The sequence below is a fragment of the Semicossyphus pulcher genome, unplaced genomic scaffold (genome assembly GCF_022749685.1).
Source record: "Semicossyphus pulcher isolate SPU_LCO1_2020_fin unplaced genomic scaffold, fSemPul1.0.p SCAF_7, whole genome shotgun sequence".
Lineage (NCBI taxonomy): Eukaryota > Metazoa > Chordata > Actinopteri > Labriformes > Labridae > Semicossyphus > Semicossyphus pulcher.
Genome location: NW_027211748.1, coordinates 17547826 through 17566264, shown reverse-complemented (window position 1 = coordinate 17566264; position 18439 = coordinate 17547826). Strand labels below are relative to the sequence as shown.

The 18439-nt window shown below is 39.5% G+C and overlaps 2 protein-coding genes across 5 annotated transcripts; both read right to left on the bottom strand.

Moving 5' to 3' along the window:
• Positions 1–356: 356 nt before the first annotated feature.
• LOC138611270 (ras-related protein Rab-8A) lies at positions 357–5909 on the bottom strand. The gene is made up of 8 exons (XM_069684256.1): positions 5768–5909; positions 5116–5176; positions 4656–4716; positions 4465–4542; positions 4281–4370; positions 4067–4132; positions 3928–3978; positions 357–3666 (listed from the first exon to the last, which is right to left on the bottom strand). Exons 1-8 carry the CDS (start codon positions 5889–5891, stop codon positions 3577–3579), a joined length of 621 nt encoding a protein of 206 aa, XP_069540357.1. The 5' UTR covers positions 5892–5909; the 3' UTR covers positions 357–3576.
• A 1611-nt stretch (positions 5910–7520) lies between these two features.
• Positions 7521–17960, bottom strand: tpm4b (tropomyosin 4b). Of its 4 annotated transcripts, none has more exons than XM_069684252.1 (9): positions 17558–17958; positions 14161–14286; positions 10051–10184; positions 9051–9168; positions 8882–8952; positions 8722–8797; positions 8536–8598; positions 8384–8453; positions 7521–7878 (listed from the first exon to the last, which is right to left on the bottom strand). In XM_069684252.1, exons 1-9 carry the CDS (start codon positions 17669–17671, stop codon positions 7796–7798), a joined length of 855 nt encoding a protein of 284 aa, XP_069540353.1. In that variant the 5' UTR covers positions 17672–17958; the 3' UTR covers positions 7521–7795. The 4 variants fall into 4 exon arrangements, with proteins under 4 accessions (XP_069540353.1, XP_069540355.1, XP_069540354.1 ...); XM_069684253.1 differs by lacking the exon at positions 7521–7878 and adding an exon at positions 7994–8217 and having other exon boundaries at positions 17558–17960; XM_069684254.1 differs by lacking the exons at positions 14161–14286; positions 17558–17958 and adding an exon at positions 11537–11807.
• Between the last annotated feature and the right edge of the window lie 479 nt (positions 17961–18439).

Sequence of the window (18439 nt, the reverse complement as noted above, 5' to 3'; positions counted from 1 at the left end):
GGGTGCCTTACTGTCCTTACTGCACACGTCTATTTATATTTATGTCGATCTGCAGAAATAACACCCGTCATGTTGTGACTGCAGCTTTATCATGAGATGGTGGCATCAGCCAACCCATCAAGACAGGGCTCATTAGCTATGACCATCAACAGTCGATTTGTGTTTTGTATGAAAAGGGATTCAGTTACAGCCGACTATAAAAGAAACACATGCCAGAATATTCCAGTGGGTCAAAGCGGGCCAATAAAGGGACGGCTATTTGTCATGAAAGCAGTCAAGCTGCATTGTGGGAGCACGGGGTCAACTGACAGTGTTGTTTCCTCTGACAGGCAGCCAATAAAGACAGTGAACTGATGTAGAGTACGTTTTATAATCTTATTTTATTAAATCAAAAGTACACATATCTACAAATTGTAGATACATTATCATATGGGTTTAGAAAGTACAGTACAATTAAAGTAGATCTCTTTTTTTCAGTGTGATATTTACAATGTTTTTTTTCTTCTTTTCAAAATGTCTCGTATTATTCTCCCTGTGAACTTCACAATCGATGGAATGAAAATATGGCTGTAAAAAGGTAAATTATGACGCGTGATAGGATATGATTTAAAAAACAGAAACAAAGAGGGAGTATCATTTCAACTGAAAACGACACAGCTTTGAGTCCCACAACAGTCTGCTCCCTACGTTTCTGTTTATATGACTTAAAGCTACAGCATCACTCGAATGAGACGACAGCTCTACCTCCACATTTTAACATCCAGACTTTTCCTACTTCACCCTCCGTCATGCTAACTCACTTTGATGTATCAATGCCATTTCTACAAACAGAGCATGTCCCGTTTTTGGCTCAGTGAATGACACGAAAACAAAAAGCCTATACATTCAACTGTACAGGCCTACAGGTATGTCTGAAAATTACATTACACAAATATGCACAGGTCCAAGATTCACAATGCATAGCTCACCTATGACAGAACTGAGTATTTGCGGTTAAGACAAATGGCCATGGTAGTCATGAGGTCCCAAATTATTTGATATTAACAAAATAAAAAAAGTGCAGGCAAGCGAAAGCAGATCCTCCCTTTATAATGTGCATATAGGAGTTTGATTTTCAGACGAGTAACAGATGTAGGAGGGAAACATGAGGAACAATTGAAAAAGATTTAAATGTTAAAAAGTGGGTATATGTTTGGATACACAAGTGTAGTTCACTCTGGCTCGTGTTCTTACTAAAATACTGATTCAAATTGGAGTTCAGGTGGTCTCCTGTAACACGTACTGTGCCTGCGGTGCCACCTAGCTGTCAAACTACAGGAGCTACAATCAAACAAACACACGAGTAAATGCACAATAATACTATGGGACCACCTTTCAGCTTACATCAAGCTAGTGCTCGTGTAATATGCCAAAAAGAAAAAAATTTAAACTACAATTTGGCAGGGCAGTAGCATAGAAACAGAGGCTTGCAAATTACTTTCCTTTATATAAATATATATATATTTAAGTACGACAGGGCATGTTTTCAGTGAACGTATACCAGGACAGTGCATCACTAGCAGTGAAACAGCAAAAGGAGATTAAGTCATTTATAAGTAGGTATAGTAAAATTTAGGAATTATGCCCATTATACCACCAAGACGCAATAGATCAAACTTTTTTTCAACTAAGTAATTGTATTGTTGTATTGCGAAACTATCACTTGGCACAGACTACACACACAACACGAGTTACTGGTAAAGTGCAAGGAGAGCTGCGTGGATAGCAGGAGAAGGGGCTTACAGTGTGAAACTTTTTGATCCTAAAACCAGAGACGTCATTCAGCTTAACGATGAATCAGAGCTGCTACAAAACCTTCAAGTCATAGTATTTAGAGCTGAAACAAGGAAACAAATAGCCTTGTAATATTCTAATAGTGGAATTATCATTTTAGGTGAACTTTTTAAGCACAAATACAAGACATTTGCTACTTCTAGGGTCTCAAATGTGTTCTTTTCTTTTCTTTGTGTTTTTTTTAACTGTTGACTGGAGATTATAACTTTGGATTTAGAGAACCTTAAAGGAGTAATTTGCCCCTGGAAAAACAGTCAGTCAAAGCTGGTGTTCTCTGTAAACGATAGAAGCAATAAGATATGAAATTGGCGCCATAGCTGCGGAGAAAGTTTTACAAACAGCTCGTGGTTTCGCCCCTTCTGCATTCCTACAACACCCAGGGTGCATTGCGCCCTCCCTCTGAAAGGAACGGCCCAGCGAGAGACGCTGGAGTGAAATACTACTGTTTTCCAATCAAGGACATTGATCGCTGAAGGCAATGTAGACATGACATTGGAGGCGGATGTCCTGGATTGAGGAAGTGTAGTTTAGCAAGTTTAGTAAGCTTTAGCGGAGGTTTTACAGGGCCCATTGGAGAAGCGGAAAGCATACTCCAAAGGCACAGAGCGAAATTTCATTTTTTCCCCCTACCATAATGGCATTAGCTCCCCATAATAGCATGATAGGACTGAGGTTGGAAATCGGCAAACTGGGCCTCTAAGAGACACTGACCCTTTTCAGACTTAAGAAATAGGTCCTGAAATAAGTGGTCATGTAACCAATAATAAAAATAATTGTTAAATGTAGCCTCTCTAATTACACAGTTCTTGATTGTGGAGGATTATTTATATTGACCAGCATGCAGAACGTGATATTTCTGTAAATTGTGGTGTTAAAATGCAGTTTTTTTTCTTTTGAAACGACGTACTGAGCAGTTTTGCATGTTCAATACTCTCTTGCAGGTTACAACACCACAGAAAGCTCGAGCAGAAACTTGTAATCTCCCAACGCTCTTTTTTGGTGTTGCCAAACCGCCTTCCAGCACCTGAAAGCTTTTCCGGAAAGGTTCAATAGAGTTAGAGGCAGTGTGTAATGATTGGGACAAGATGAAACACATCAAGTGATTGTCATGGACTCCTTGCAAAGCAAAAGAACTCACATTTCAATCCAATTTCTCTCTGACCCTTGACTGCCTTCTGCATGATATGATTTTGAAAGACTGAAATGAAAATGAAAGCATGTGCAACTCTGTTTCACTTAAGTTCAAGCCTTTCAGTCTCTGGTGGGAATTTATAACAGGATACAGGAAAGAGCACTAATAAAAATAGATATAAATATCACTTTTTGTATTTGCAATCCCAAAACCTTGACATTAATTTAACGATTACTCATCCTCAGTTGTGCTACTGGCTGTGTGAAGTATGAATGCGTAGTACAAAGAGACTAACATCAGAAGTAAGAGCCTGTCTTTTCTGTGATAAGGAACATGTAGAGAATGCTCCTGGCTGAGTCCTCGACCAGTCAAGCACTCTGACCCATGAAGACAACAGATCTCCTAAATATGGAAGAGTTGCACCACTGGAAGCTTTCAGAGGAGGAGTAGAGGAGTGGATGTCCTCTGCTTACTTGGAATATAATGGTTTGTGTGGACTGGGTGGACAGGCCATGGATGGGTAGAAAGAGGGAAGGGGAAGGAAGTGCTAAGAGCAAGCACAGTCCATTTATGTCCAGCCAGCTGGCAGCCTGTGTCGCAGGCCTCTGCCCTCAGAGTAAGCTGCAGCGGAAGAAGCTGGTCTTTTTCTGAGGCTCCGAGATCTTGACTCCATGACTGCTCCCCTGCGGCGTGTTACCCTCCTGCAAATGTGACAAATAAGTAGGTCACTGCTGTGTTATGTACAAATATTGCCTAAGTCGCTGCTCTAGGTTCAAAAACTCTATTTACAGAAATGCACATGAACTTTTCCACAACAATAAGCATGCTGCTATTGGTAGAAGTTTTAAACTTGAGCAACATGTTTCAAATAAAGAAATATTTAAGAGATGGTGAAAAGTAATCGTTACATTTGTAGATTTCACACAATGCAAAATATCAATCTATCATAGAGTTCTTCTTACCAATTTTGTGTCCATTTTTGATTTGATGTCTCTAGCAAGTGTCAGAAATGCCTGTGAACCAAATCAAAAATACCAATATTGTTATATTCATATATGAACTGCTAGCCATATCATAACTCAAACAAGAATGGCTACTTACATTCTCCACGTTGATGTTGGCCTTTGCACTGGTCTCCATGAACTTTATTCCAAACTCCAATGCAAGCTAAAAAAATAATGGAAGTAAATTACTTAAACATATATTTAACATACATTTTAAGTCTGTTAATGTTTTATTTTTTATTTTACAACAGAGTCATTTGGAAACCAATGTTGTTGTTTTTTCTTAATATAACCCAGTGACAACTTCTCACCTTCTCTCCCCTGTCTTTGGACACCTGCCGCTTGTCATTGATGTCACACTTGTTGCCAAGAACCATCTTCTCAACATCAGCTGATGCATGCTGAATCAAGAAAAGTAAAATCTTTAAACAACCTGCTACATGTTGCTGTTTGGATGATTTAGGAATTAGTAAACAGGACATAGCTAATACACACCTCCTCTATGTTCCTTATCCAGTTCTTGATGTTTTCAAAAGACTTCTCATTGGTGATGTCGTAGACAAGCATGATGCCCTGTTAAGAAAAGGGTTATCAGATGTGTTGATAGTTGGCAGTGCTCAGGAGCTGTAGCTTCAAATGAAAGTGGCATTTGTCTATAAATACAATAAAACACTTAAGAAACTCACCATTGCTCCTCTGTAGTAGGCTGTTGTGATTGTTCGGAAGCGCTCCTGGCCAGCAGTGTCCCTAAAAATAAAAGAAAACCGAATTTCATCAATTTCTTTCTGCAGTTAAGTGTGACAGGTATGCATTAGGGAGGTTGGTTCATCTTAACTTGACTTTAACAAGGTAGTATAGGGAGGAGGTATGACACTTTGGTGTATTAGACATCAATGAAGGTTTTGGAGTGATACATTACTAGGATATAAAGCCAGTGGTTTTGTTGCTGAGCACAGAAACTATATAGATAAAGAGAGAAATACACTCTTACAAGTTGTAAGAGTATAAAGGACATGTAGGCAGCCTCATCTGAAAGGAAGCTTGCCTGGAGTTAAGTGTGTGCTATTAATAATTATTAGCTAAACATTTGGAAAACGCTGCCACCTTGCCACACTTCGTGAATGAAAGGAATTGGGATAAACTTACCATATCTGTAGCTTTATCTTCTTTCCGTCAAGTTCTATTGTCCTAATCTTGAAATCAATGCCTGGAGGGAACAGCAGGAACATACACTTCAATCATAACGTTAGCTTGCTAGCTTGGTATACCTGTCAAATGCTAGCTGACACTGCTGCGCCAACAATAATAAACGTCGGCACGGTTTATTATCTTCTTGATATGAATTCTTGATACGTACATAAAAAACAACGTTTTTTTAATGGTTGCATATGTCAGCTTTTGCGCGCTAAATAGCAGGCTTTCCGGTGTCTTTCCAGAATGTAGACAAGGCCTAATGGCTAATGTGAGTGATATTCGGCTAACTGCTAACGATGCTAACGATGCTAACAGGGGAGCCACCCGGCATGAGTTGATAAATCAGCAGAAACATATACTCGTGCGGTAGCCTTCTACAAAGCACACATATAATAATGTTTCCCCATCCCATTTCTTAATAACGAGTTAATTACATTAATAACAACTAAAAGAATAACAGAAGCGTATTAATGACAAAGAAAGTACTTTGAGCTATCAACGTCTCATCGCTAGCTTTCCAGCAATTAGACCGAGCCCCTCGGACACACCATTGGCGTACTGTAAACAGACAGAAAGACAACAGTTTCCATCACCAAAACCTTACCTATGGTTGAGATAAACGTTGAGTTGAAGGCGTCTTCTGAAAACCTGAACAGGACACAGGTCTTCCCGACACCAGAGTCGCCGATTAACAGTAATTTAAACAAATAGTCGTATGTCTTCGCCATACTTGATATTATTGCGGAAATCCCGCCCGGCGAAGCAGATATATTAATGTATAGAAATGAGGCCCCCTACTGGCCCGGAATACACCTGGAGCTTATATTTTACTGGGACCAATGGGCGTTACTGTCAAAAAATGTGGGTATCAACTTCCGTGAAATAAGTAGGCTATGGCTATGCTGTTCGAATCAGGGTTATTATAGCTAACGAAAACTAAAACTTAAACTAGCAATATTAAGAAATACTTTCGTTAACTGAAATAAAAATAAAAACTACAATCTTCAAACTGGACGAATAAAAAAGCCTAATGAAAATCATATTTGATGTCATGCATTCTTTCATACCACCCTTTTCAGCTTCTTTAAATCAAGGCTTTTCTCTTAATACCTGAAAAACTTCAACTAACACGAAAACTAAATAAAAACTAAACTAGAACTAGTCAGTTCCTCAAAATAAAAAAATACTTATAAACTCTAAGTTAAAACTAAGTAAAACTTAACTGAAATCAAAAATGAAAGAATAAATAAAAATAAAACCTAATGAAATTTGCAAAACTATAATAACTCTGATTCAGATCCTTTATTTAAATAAAAGTACTAATACTACACTATAAAAACACTTAGATAAAGGTTTAAGTCCAGCAATGAGACCTTAATAAAGTAAAAGTATGTGGCGTTATGAAAAATCTACTGCAAGTGCCTAAAGTGAAACCATCAATTATGCAGTAGAATTGTACCTTTCAGTGTTTTACTATTAATACGATTTGTTTTAGTTTTAACTACTTTATACACTGTTGGGTTGTTTAATCAGCAGATATCATGTCCCACAGTATAAGCTCGATATACAGTATGTTTGTATTGTCCTTGTCCTGTCCAGAATAGCAGAAAGGATCTCGTGCAAAATCACTCATATCAAACTGGAGGTGCTTTTCACATAACAGGAAGGGGATGAAAAACTGTAATGTGAAAAGTGACTAAAGCTGTCAGACAAATGTAGTGGAGTAAAGGTGTATACTTCACATCTTCTGATGCATCCTTTTAAGAATAGAACATGTAGTACTACATTGTAGTACTGCATTTTATAGGAGTCACTGCTTTTCCTGTGAACGTTAAAATGTATTTGCTGCTTTCAGAGCTTTTGACTCCAAGTTGTTCAGTTGTCATGTGTGGTTTGGTTAGTTACTTTGGTTTAGTATCTATTACTCATTTATTCCTTTTCTTTTGTAGAAACAAAACCAAATAAAAAAGTTGGTGAATGTTATCTTGCAAAAGATGTCTCACTTAACTAGCTTACACTAATGGTTTACTAAAAGTCTATAATGAGAGCCACTTAGGACTTTGTGAGGATACCGTGATCTTTGATATTAACCTTATGTGGTGATATGAAAATGTATCATAAATTAAACAGTACTCAGTTGCTGCTGCCAGCAGCTAAGCTCCATTTTTACTTCTGTGTTTGAGGAATTCACTGTGTTAGCAGAGCAGAACAAAAACCACTGTGCATGTTAGCACTTGTAAATTGAGGGGTTAGCTGTCTCTGCTGCTCCTAGTTTATGGCTGTGCGTTGAAACAGCCTGAAGGACACACACACGTCAACAGAAGACACACACAGCCAACATAACATGCAAAACTCACTTTGTCATCATCAGCATCATCGTCACTTTTATTTGTGCTCAGAGTTTGGTCTACAACACAACTTCCAGCACCGAAACTGAATATCATATGGACCCAAAACCATTATTTAAAAAGGTAAAGAAACAAAAGAAACATAAATATATAAAAAGGGGGTACATGTGTTTTAGCTACCAGGAATAAGAGTGAAATTACAGACAATGGATGGCATGTAGAAAATATCTTTTACAAAAAAATGCTTTGTTTTTTATTTATTGTTTGATGTTCTTCTTGGCGTCTTACAAGCTACCCAGCTCCTGCAGCGTTTGGTCCAGGACTTGGTGCATTCCTAAGTTTTCCTCTTTCGCTTTTGCTAGGGACTCTGCAATAAAAGGTAACGTCAGATATAAAATGCATGGCTACATGAGTAAATAGATTAAGAGCGGGCAGATCAAAACAACACACTCGAGGCTTTAAAGGAATAGAAGAAGACAGGGTAAAGAGAAATATCTTTATTGTACTAATGCAAAAGGAGCAAGGACAAGAGAGAGCAAAGGGAGAAGAGAAGAGACAAAGTGCTTCAATTCAGGCAAGGATAGACAAAGAGAAAGTGAAAACATTCAGAGCTTATGCAAGGTTTACATGGTGTTCATATCATTGAGGGCATGATCCAGCTCCTCGCTGATAGCCTTGAATTTCAGCTTCTGAGTGTACAGTTCGTCTGCAGGTCAAAGGTCAGAGAGAGCAAGAGCAGGAGGAGGCGGTTCAGAGGAAAATGCAGACATGGAAGGAAGAGAGAAATCAGATTTGAGATTAAGAATAAGGAAATTGAGAGCGGTAAGTAAAGTCAGGAAAGGATTGAATAGAAGGATTCAAATGAAACGTACCTTCTAAGTCATCTATGGTCTTTTCCAGCTTGGCCACTGACCGTTCTGCGAACTCTGCGCGGGTCTCCGCCTTTAAAAAAACACAAAAAACATGTTAAATGTCCGGTCACAGCTCGTCCCAGAGGATACAGCTTGAGATTAATCGAATTTACCTCCTTAAGTCTGTCATTCAGGATTTTAATCTCCTCCTCGTATTTGTCCTCTTTCGCAGAGTACTAGAGAGAAAAATGGATGAGAATCATTTCGTTTGATTAAAGATGTACAGTTTTTAAGAAGTCGTATCATATAGGCATTTACATTGAATAAAAAAAAACATCCTCGAGATTAACACCACTCACCTTATCAGACTGAGCCTCTAGCGACTTCAGGTTGTTGGTGACGTTCTTCAGCTCTTCCTCCAGGTCACCACACTTACTGTATGAAGAGAGAAATACTTGTCTCCGTTATCTGTGCGACTACCGAATGACATTTGTGCTTCTTCAGTGCAGTTGTACTTACAGCTCTGCAATTTCTGCCCTCTCTTCTGCTCTCTCCAGCTCACCCTCCAGGATCACCAGTTTACGGGCAACCTGACATTGAAAAAGACAAAAGAAAAGTTTAGAGAGAGAAATATATATAAAATGAAAACCTAAAAGTAATCTTAAAAGGTCATCCTTCGTGCTCGCACCTCCTCGTATTTGCGGTCCGAGTCCTCAGCGATGCATTTGGCTTCTTTGAGCTGCATCTCCTGGATCTCCATCTTCTCCTCATCTTTCATGGCTCTGTTCTCGATCACCTTCATGCCTCTGATCATCACAAAGACAGACAGTGTTTAGTTCAACAGGACCACAAAGACACCACAGGTTAGAACGTTTTGTCCCAATGCTAGGACTCCGTTTTTCACCTTTTTCATTGTCTCCATGACAACTACAAATGATCTAATAGGAATTATGTCACTGGACGCAACTGACAAAAGTATAGACAGAAATGACTTCTTCAAGAAATGTGGGAACATTAACCACTTTTTAACTTATAGTATTGTTTTTTTTAAATTAATTTGACTCTGTGATGCTTGAAGTTACTATCTTGATAAAACTTTTAATTGGACATTCCTTATTGAAATTATCATGCACTCATTTTTATCTGTATGTAGATTCCATGTTATTTTGATTTATAGTTTGGCTTCCTGGTTTCTTTTGCTCTAATTTATCTTTTTTCGTTTTTTTTGGGGGTCTTTTTCTTATAAAGCCAACACCTTTAATTAAACACTCAGTTTCCTTCCTGATCTTATTTTGTGTCATGTTATCTTATAGTTCCAGATTTCTGCCAGATTATCCACTTCAAACAACTGAAATGTGCCTGGCCTACTCATCCCATGAGACTTTACTTCACTGATTCCAACCAATCAAAATGTGGGTAATTTTGGCCAAAGTGGGACCCTCTGAATTTAAAGAAAGATGAAGTTTCTGTCACTGTTTTTATTTCCAATTTATGGTTCTTAACATTTGCATGTATACCGCTATGCCTGTAACTGGAGGAACCTGCTTTAAGATCAAGGGTTGTGTTGAACCCAGACAATAATTAACATGATCTGAAAGCCATAAGACAATCATTATCCAACTTTGCAGTGGATGTTCTGTCTACAATATTTTGTTAATACATTTTCATTGATCTCTGTTGATTCTCACCTCTCGCTCTCATCTGCAGCCTTCTCAGCCTCCTCCAGCTTCTGCAGGGCCGTGGCCAGTCTCTCCTGAGCACGGTCCAGCTCCTCCTCCACCAGCTGGATCCTGCGGTTCAGGGATGCCACATCGCCCTCTGCCTACAGCGACACAGAGAGGAAGAGAGAAAGGTCAGAGGTCGGACAGGAAACATGCTGCAGCCCCAAGAGGAAGGATATAGTTTAGGAGAGCTTAAGCTGCATGTTGAAAACTAGCAATATATTATCAAATCATTGGTCTCATTAACACTGCAGTATGGTGTAATCAGCTGAATTATACTAATTTCTTGCAGTTAAAACGTCTAAATATTGTTATCTATTAATCAATAGTTATATAATTATGCATCTTTATTATATGAGACACATCAAATTACTCTCTGTATGTATCTTCCTTTCCTTTCCTAATTCCTCCTATGCCACTTTTATTTTGTGTTATACTCTAATGTATATTATTCATTGTGGTCAAATGGTGTAAATAATATGGGCTATTTATCCATTTTTATTTTTTGTGCCTATGTTTCATCTGAAACCCATCCCAAAACTCTCTAGGCAATAATATATCTGAAACCTGTTTTTTCTCAGTCATGTAGGTCAGATCTGTTACAGGTAATCAGTTTCACTCTAAATAACCACTGTGAGTTCTGAACTTTGTAGCTTGACCAGATACTCTGTAAACTGCTGATTTGGTATAAAACAGTGACAGGCTTTACCCTGACACATCTGACCTTTTACAGCTCAGTTGTTGTAACTGTTGTAATGTACACCCATGTATGTTTGTGGGACAACAGATTACTAGTTCTAGGCCTGTTTCCTGTGGGACTGATATCACAGATAACCATGTCTGCTCTCTTCTTCCTGTGTAGAGGCCGAAGAGGAGGAGGAGGAAGGATATTAGCTTGTAATTTCTATAGATATGTGCCTATTTTTATTCAGTCTAAACAGCTTAAAGTGCAAGAAGAACAAAGCAAAAAACAGGAACAAACTAGTTACCAAGTGTCATTGTCATATATTTGGTAAAATCCCAGCTCTAAAACGTTGTACGAATGGCCCTTTTTAGTATTTCACAACCACGCTGACAGTTAATGTAAAACTGAGGGCGCTAGTTGCATTTCTACGTGTTTGAGAAGATATAGGGCGGGTTTGGGTTAGATAACACAGCCGAACAAAAGTCCGCGAAGGAATGTTGCTACAACGATGCCTCAACTTCCCATAAGCCCCTTAAACGACCTATATTGACACCTTACAATATAAAAACAACCGATTTGCTAATGGGATACGGAGGGAAAATTAGAAACTCTTCAAGCAGCGTTGTGGGAGGATGTAAATCGCTACCTGCGGTCCAAGAGCGACTAAAATCTTTACATAAGTCTCAATAAAGGTGCTGAACAGGTATGCGATTATTAAAGATCAATGAAAAAGGCGACAGACGTTGGATAAAAGATACATTTTCTCACTTTTTCGCGCAGTTCCCGTTCAGTGTCCAACTCCCTTTGTACTTCCAGTGCACGTTCCTCTGCATCGTCAACTTGTTGCTGGAGGGATTGGATTTTCTTCTTCACCACCTCCATTATTTCGATTTCTTTGTTTTATCAAACGCAAAGGAAGCAAACGGAGAAAAGTAGCAGTCTTTATCGACTGACTGTGTCCTTAAAACAAAGTTATTGATTTGGGGTTTCAGGCTCCGAAGAAAACTTTTTTTCTCGGGCAGGAAGTCAGGGGACGTGCACTGTTGGGATGGGGAGAAAAAAAAAGGGCAGGGAGTTTTCAGGAAATTTATGGCGAGATCCTCCAATCCTGTGAAGAAGCCTGGTCTCGGATGACATCACAGGATTTAGGAGGGGAAGGCACTGCTCTTTTTCCTCCACAAAAGAGGTGTGTAAATTCTCTGTGAGCCTGCCTTTTCTATTGTGGACTTATATGGCAAACGCAAGGTGTTGCTTTGGCTGCATTTTTTTCTGCTCTCATCAGAAGGAAACAGGGCAGAGATCACGAGAGGAAGAGTACAGTTGTGATTCATCCAATTCACCAGTCTGATGAATCATATCTCATGTGAATCATGACATATGATCGGATATTGTTTTGTGGGGGAGCAAATTAAGGGATTGACTGTAAAAGTGTAAAGGGAGAGAGTTGTAAACTGAATAGAAACCAAAGGTCCAAAGATTTACTTTATAGGAGGAGGAGGAGGGAGGGTCTGGGGTTTGGGTGTGGCAGCAATAATACTCTTCAACAGGGGTTGTTGACCTGCAGCGGCCTGGAATGTAAATTGATTTGCTTGCAGGCATGACCCACAGCCATAGGGTGGCGACACATTCCTCCAGCGCCCCCTTCTGCCTCCTCCTCACTCTCCATTGAGTTATTTTCTCTGTCACTGGTGTCACTTTTATACATATCAGCACCCCCCTTTAGCAGTGAAAATGACATTAGAGCAAGTCGTCTAGTAGTGGTGGAAACATCTAAAAACAAAAACAGATCTTTTGGCATCTGATAGGTCATCTGAGGAAGAAATCATTTGTAATCTGACCTTTAACCTTTGGGATCTTATCTCACTTGATGTCACTGGATGTTTGAGACATAGTGAGGGGACTACTTGCATTTAAAGCAGTTTATTTAGTTAAATTTGAGTGTCCTTTTTACAGCTGTAACAGTTGATTTAAACAAAAGAGCAGCAACTATTTTAACAATGGATCAGGCCCCTAATGGTTTTTTTTTTATCTTCCACCAAACCACTGGTTTCACTGGTTGTGAGAATATAATTTCTTTTCTTTTTTTAAATCATATTTAAGAATAAACTGTATTTCTTTGTATTAGCGACCATTTGTCAGACCAAAGACATCACATTGGGCTTTAGGAAACTGTAATTATAGGAACTTGTTTCTATTATTTTCTGAGATTTTAAATACCAAACCTATAAAAAGGTAATTATCAAGAAAATAACACATTAATAGATAACAACAATAACTTTTAGTGATTATACCTGTGTATGACAAAACATGGTTTTGTTATTTCTCAATATCTTCCTAAAAGTAAAAAATAACAAGACAATAAAACAGAGTAAAACCACAATATAAAAGTATTTTTGGTGTCATATCAATGATATTGGTTGTGACGTCCCAGAAAAGAAAACTAAGTTGAGTCTGTCTGTCTCCATGTTTTCTCGCTCTACCTAAAAGACAACACTCCCTCAGATCTGGTCTTTTCCAGCCAACTGCGACATAACTGCAAAAGACAGATGCTCTTTAAAGGTGAATGGTCGTTCACCATCGTCATAGATAAGGTATATTTATTGTAAGGCCAAACAAAGCAGAGAAAACCTCCACTCCAAAAAAGGCCAGAGCATTGATTTCATTAGAAACTGCAGTATGGGGTTCTCTGTTTGCTTAAGCTGCATTCCTGGGATTCCTGGTCGGCTACAGGCTGGCCAAGTTCTGTCTGTGCTTGAGGAAAAGCTTTGCTACAGGCCTCAGTGATACACCAATAACTCACATTATGATTCTCAACACTCAAGTAATTTCAGGAGTCACTTCAGTGTTTTAAGTTGCCTTCTACATTGTGTTTGATCAATGGGTGCTGGGTAACAGATCAAAGGTTTAGTGTTTAGGTCCTACTTACAGCCCTCTTTGATGCCTTGTTTCATTAAATCATAGAAACAAGTGATTTTTAGAAATGAGGCACTTATTTTTAAGTACAGCTCGATAAATAGCTTTCAATAAAGATTTAAATGATTGTTTTCTCTGAATTTCAGGGCTTTAATCATTCTGCAATGATCTATGTTTCATCACTTTAGAAAATCATCACCACTAAACTATTAGAGCGAGTCCGGGCACGGCCTCCTGTGGGAGTGTGTGAGATATAACAACAACACTCAGACTGAGTAATAACAGCACTTAATTCAGTGATTTCATCAAAAATCACATCTGGACGTGTCTCTATCACTGGTCTTTTGTCAGTCATGGCGTAATATTTAGCTGGAACATCTGAAACAGTGGTTATCAATAGTTTACTGAAGACTGAAACTCAGACGTTGTGGTGTTCCACTGTAATGTGTATCAGATGGCATCTGCTGTGGTTAACTCACATCTGTGGCCTTCTTCTCTGACAGCTCCAGTTTCTCCTGAGCATCCTTCAGGGCCTCCGAGTACTTGTCCAGCTCATCCTCTGTTCCCTTCAGCTTCTTCTGCAGAGCCAGCAGCTCGTCCTCCAGCTGAGAGAAGACAAACATGGCAGAGAGTCAGGAGGGACAGAACTTAGAAAGGATAAGTGAAACACAGCATGGAAAAATCTGATCGAATAATCAGTATTTTAGACAGGGTTTTTTAAAGATGAAAACCAGTTTAGTAGACTTGTTCAATACCTAGAACCACTCTCATGTATGGGGTATTGATACCAAGCCAAGCTATATTGGATGTCTCTTAAGACAAGACTAGAAGTCTACAAGTATCCAAGTTGCTTGCCGTACTTTGAAGACTGCAGCTTCAGTTGAATGCTAAGATCAGTTTGCTAACATATCGCAACATATATGATGTTAGCATGGTGGCGTCTAGCTGGTATAAAATTAAATAAGTTCACTATTTTAATTTAGTGCATCACATACTGTATAAAACAATGGAAATTACCCATTAAGTTTGGCGTGTTATTTTTGAGCCGGTAGTGACTTTGTTTGGACTAGCAGCCTGATACCTGTTGCTATGCCTCAATCCAAGGTTGCTGTGGCAGAAACTATCCTATCCCAAGGTAGCCATGTACACCTTAAAGAGGAGGTATTATGCTGTTTAACATTTTAAGACATATATATATAATGTTACAATGTTGGATGTCCAGACTAAACGTGGGTGAAGTTTCAAATCCAATTACTCCAACATAAAAGTATGTTGGAGTAATCTTCAGGCTTCTCAGCTCAGTCTGCAGACTGCTGTGAACGCCAGGTTTCACACAGTTTTTTCTACACACTGACTTCCTCAGCAGGCTTTGGAGAGCTGGCCAATCAGAAGAAAGTGGGCTTGTAGGGGTGGGGTTTCTTAAAGGGACAGAGCTGACTGAGTCGTTTCAGGCAGAGGCTGTATGAGGGCCTGCACTAAGCACCAATGTGCACCAAAGCTTGAAATTAGCATACTACACCCCCTTTAAAGCATCCTGTTTAGCTTCTATTTGACTGGAAATAGGTCTATAAATCAAAAAAGAACCATGACGACAACGACGGCCTGAAACTTGATTAAGATAACAAATTAATAAGAAGAAAGCTCATTTTCTTATAGACTTTCATTCATGGACTTCTTTTGCAAAGAGTGGAGTCACCCCTGCTGGCCATAAGATAGGTTTCTGCATCAGCTTGAGATCAGAAAGTCCACCTCTACTTATTTTAAACAGTCGGCGCTTTTCATGCTAACGTCTGCTAGCTGAGGCTGATGGGAACATCAGTTTTAAAGGTGATTGGTCATAAAACAAACTATTGGACAATTGAAGGGGAGGACATGCAAGTTTGCACCAAATGCCACGGCAATCCATCAAATATTTGCGCATACATCCCTTTTAAAACTACAAATATGAAATTCATGGTGGCAAGTAAGAAAAAATCAGGGTAACAACTATGTTATTGGGCTTCATCCTCTGGGAGCCATAAATGTCTAAACACCATTTTGTGCCAATCCATCTAATAGTTGTTTATGTATTTCACCCCACAGGAGAACGGCTTACATTGCCACCCATTTAGCTACTCTGCAAGCATGTGTTCCCATTCCCTTTAGTAATCTACAGAACATGCTGCCAAACATTTTTATCAGGACTATTTTTTAGGGAGAAAATAGTCCCAAAGTAAACCCTCCATGAAGGAGTCTGGACTGTGAGATTATGCTGGAGTCTGTCGTCTGTTATGTATGTTGATATTGAGTATTAGTTTTGTGTATTTCCAGCGCCTTCCGTCAGCTTTCCTGCACTCTGAGGTCGGTCCCATCGTGCCAAGAATAGCAAAGAAAGCATCCCTTAGCGCTGCTTGTCTCCCTGCCATCCAAACAAACTAAAGAGCTCGGCGTAATCTTCTAGGATTTCATGCTGACTGCTTCTTGATCTGGAAGACATGCTGGGGGTCCATATGCGCGGTGCCAAATGACAACTGTCACTCCTTGTGCTCTCTGAGGGTGTCATTAGTGCATTAGCCACCGGAGAGAGTGGATTCTTTCCACTTGCTTTAATGAAGATCCTGGCTTTGTCCGTGCCTCTCAAACTCCCTGCCCTCTAGCATTCCTCTCGTACCGCCATGATGACGACACCACCTCCCACTGTGCGATAATTGCCCCGTTTTGGAAACCTCAAATATCCCATTACATCTCCAGATTCTTCTTTGAGTGTATGAAGGGGGACAAGCATGCTATCATTAAGTGAGCCCTCAAACCATCAAGCTGTCTAAGGCTTTAGCAATGCAGCACCAAATATGGTTGTGCAGATAGGTTTTGCTTTGATATGATGCTGACTTAAATTCAGATAAGAATGCTGGGTAATGCAGTTCTCTTCTGCTTAAGTACAGCTGCTATAGATGTGCTGTTTTAACTCCTGCAGCAACACTTCTGGTAGTGTCAAGTAACCCCTCAGGTTCACTGTAGATAGTATCTGAGCAGTCGTCACTTTGCGAATATTTTCGTGCATCCCTGTGGACTGCCTCCTCCTTTTCCTGCCCAACAGAAGACACGACCCAGGGGCGCAGTATCAGCTGCTCAGTGCAAATCAGCATTTGGTGCTTTGGGAAATGCTTGACATTTAATACTGAGCCCGTCTGCAGAGGTGGCTTTGTAATGCGTATATATTAATTTGTTTATTTTAATCCAAATTATGTTTGTAATTAACGAAACTATTTACCTATTAAATGTGGCTTGTTAGTGGATGAGAGACCAAGGCACTCATTTCAATATAGGTACATGAATTGCAACTATTAACAACTTTGACGAGAGCAACTAAATGTGAAAAAAGTAGATTTTTTCCACTAAATATAGTTGATACCATATGACAGCATTACTAAAAATGCCTTTGATACTCATCATTATATAGAATATGTACAAAAAATGTACAATGAAAAGAACCCAACCAGAAATATGCAGGGCGTCAAATCAAAGTATCCATTACTAATTTTGTTGCATTAATTATCTTAAAATCTTTCCTTTTGTACTTATGACTGTATAATGGTCAGGTGTATAATACATTATATACCTTTTATTTCTGTGCTTTATTTTGTATATTTTACATGCTCATAATGTAAAAAGTGTTACAATGTTGTTGTTTTTTTAGCTGTGCATCTGCTCCAAGTACATCTTTAAGCTGCTGTGAAACTTACATTTTCCTGTATGGGATCAAAAAAGTTTATCTTATCTTTTATATTTGAATGTACAATTTATTATAATGTTAAATCATTGTCTAGCTCACTATATTTTAAGTTAATGTTATACAAGACCTTGCTCTGTCGGGCCAACACACCAGCCTCGTCTCACCTGCTTGCTTTTGTCCTCTGCTGCCTTCTTGTCGGACTCAGCCTGTTCCGCCCTGTCGATGGCGTTCTCCTTGTCCAGCTTCAGCATCTGCATCTTCTTCTTGATGGCCTCCATGGTGACGGTGGGGTGTCAGCCTCTGCAAACCTCAGGTAAAATAACTTTTTATTTCTTCAGGTGAAAGCTGCTGCAGATGTTCAGAGGAGGACGCCTCAGAAGATCCTTCAGAAGGTTGACTGGGAGAGAAACCAGCAGATGCAGAGAGGAGGAGAGAGACGGACGGAGGGAGCTCAGAGAGAGCGAGCAGAGGAGAGGAGGAGAGGAGAGGGGGATGCAAAGTGAGAGTCGGAGCAGCTCTGTGTGATTTAAACTTGACTGGAGGTTTGGAGACAGCCCCAGTCTCTAGTGACAGCCCTTTCCCACCGTTTACCCCTTCCGCCACTCCCCACTTTGGCTACTCTAGACCTCACTGTGCCCCCCTCCCTAATCTGAACCTCACCTCTTCAAGGCTCTTTGCAGGAACAACATGGTGTAGATGTGTTGGCAACATCCCAGCCCTCTCCTTATTTGGGTCATGGCCTTTTTGTTTTGGACAGGAGCAATGAGAGAAATATCTGATAAGAAGCAGCAGACTGATCCGGAGCCCAGACATCAAAAGGACATTGTTCACATTAGTAATATGAGTTACTGAAGGTTCATTTTTCTCCCCCCCTTTGAGCTGCATATCCATACGCCTGTGTTCTTCCTCAGGAATGTTCAAATTGATGTTAATACCAGAGTTGGTTAGAAAAGGACATAGTTTTCATTCTGCCGCTGAATGAAAAAGGGCTGTATGGAAAATGATCCAGCCAAAGAAAATTTGGGGAAAGAGCTAGCTGTCTGCGT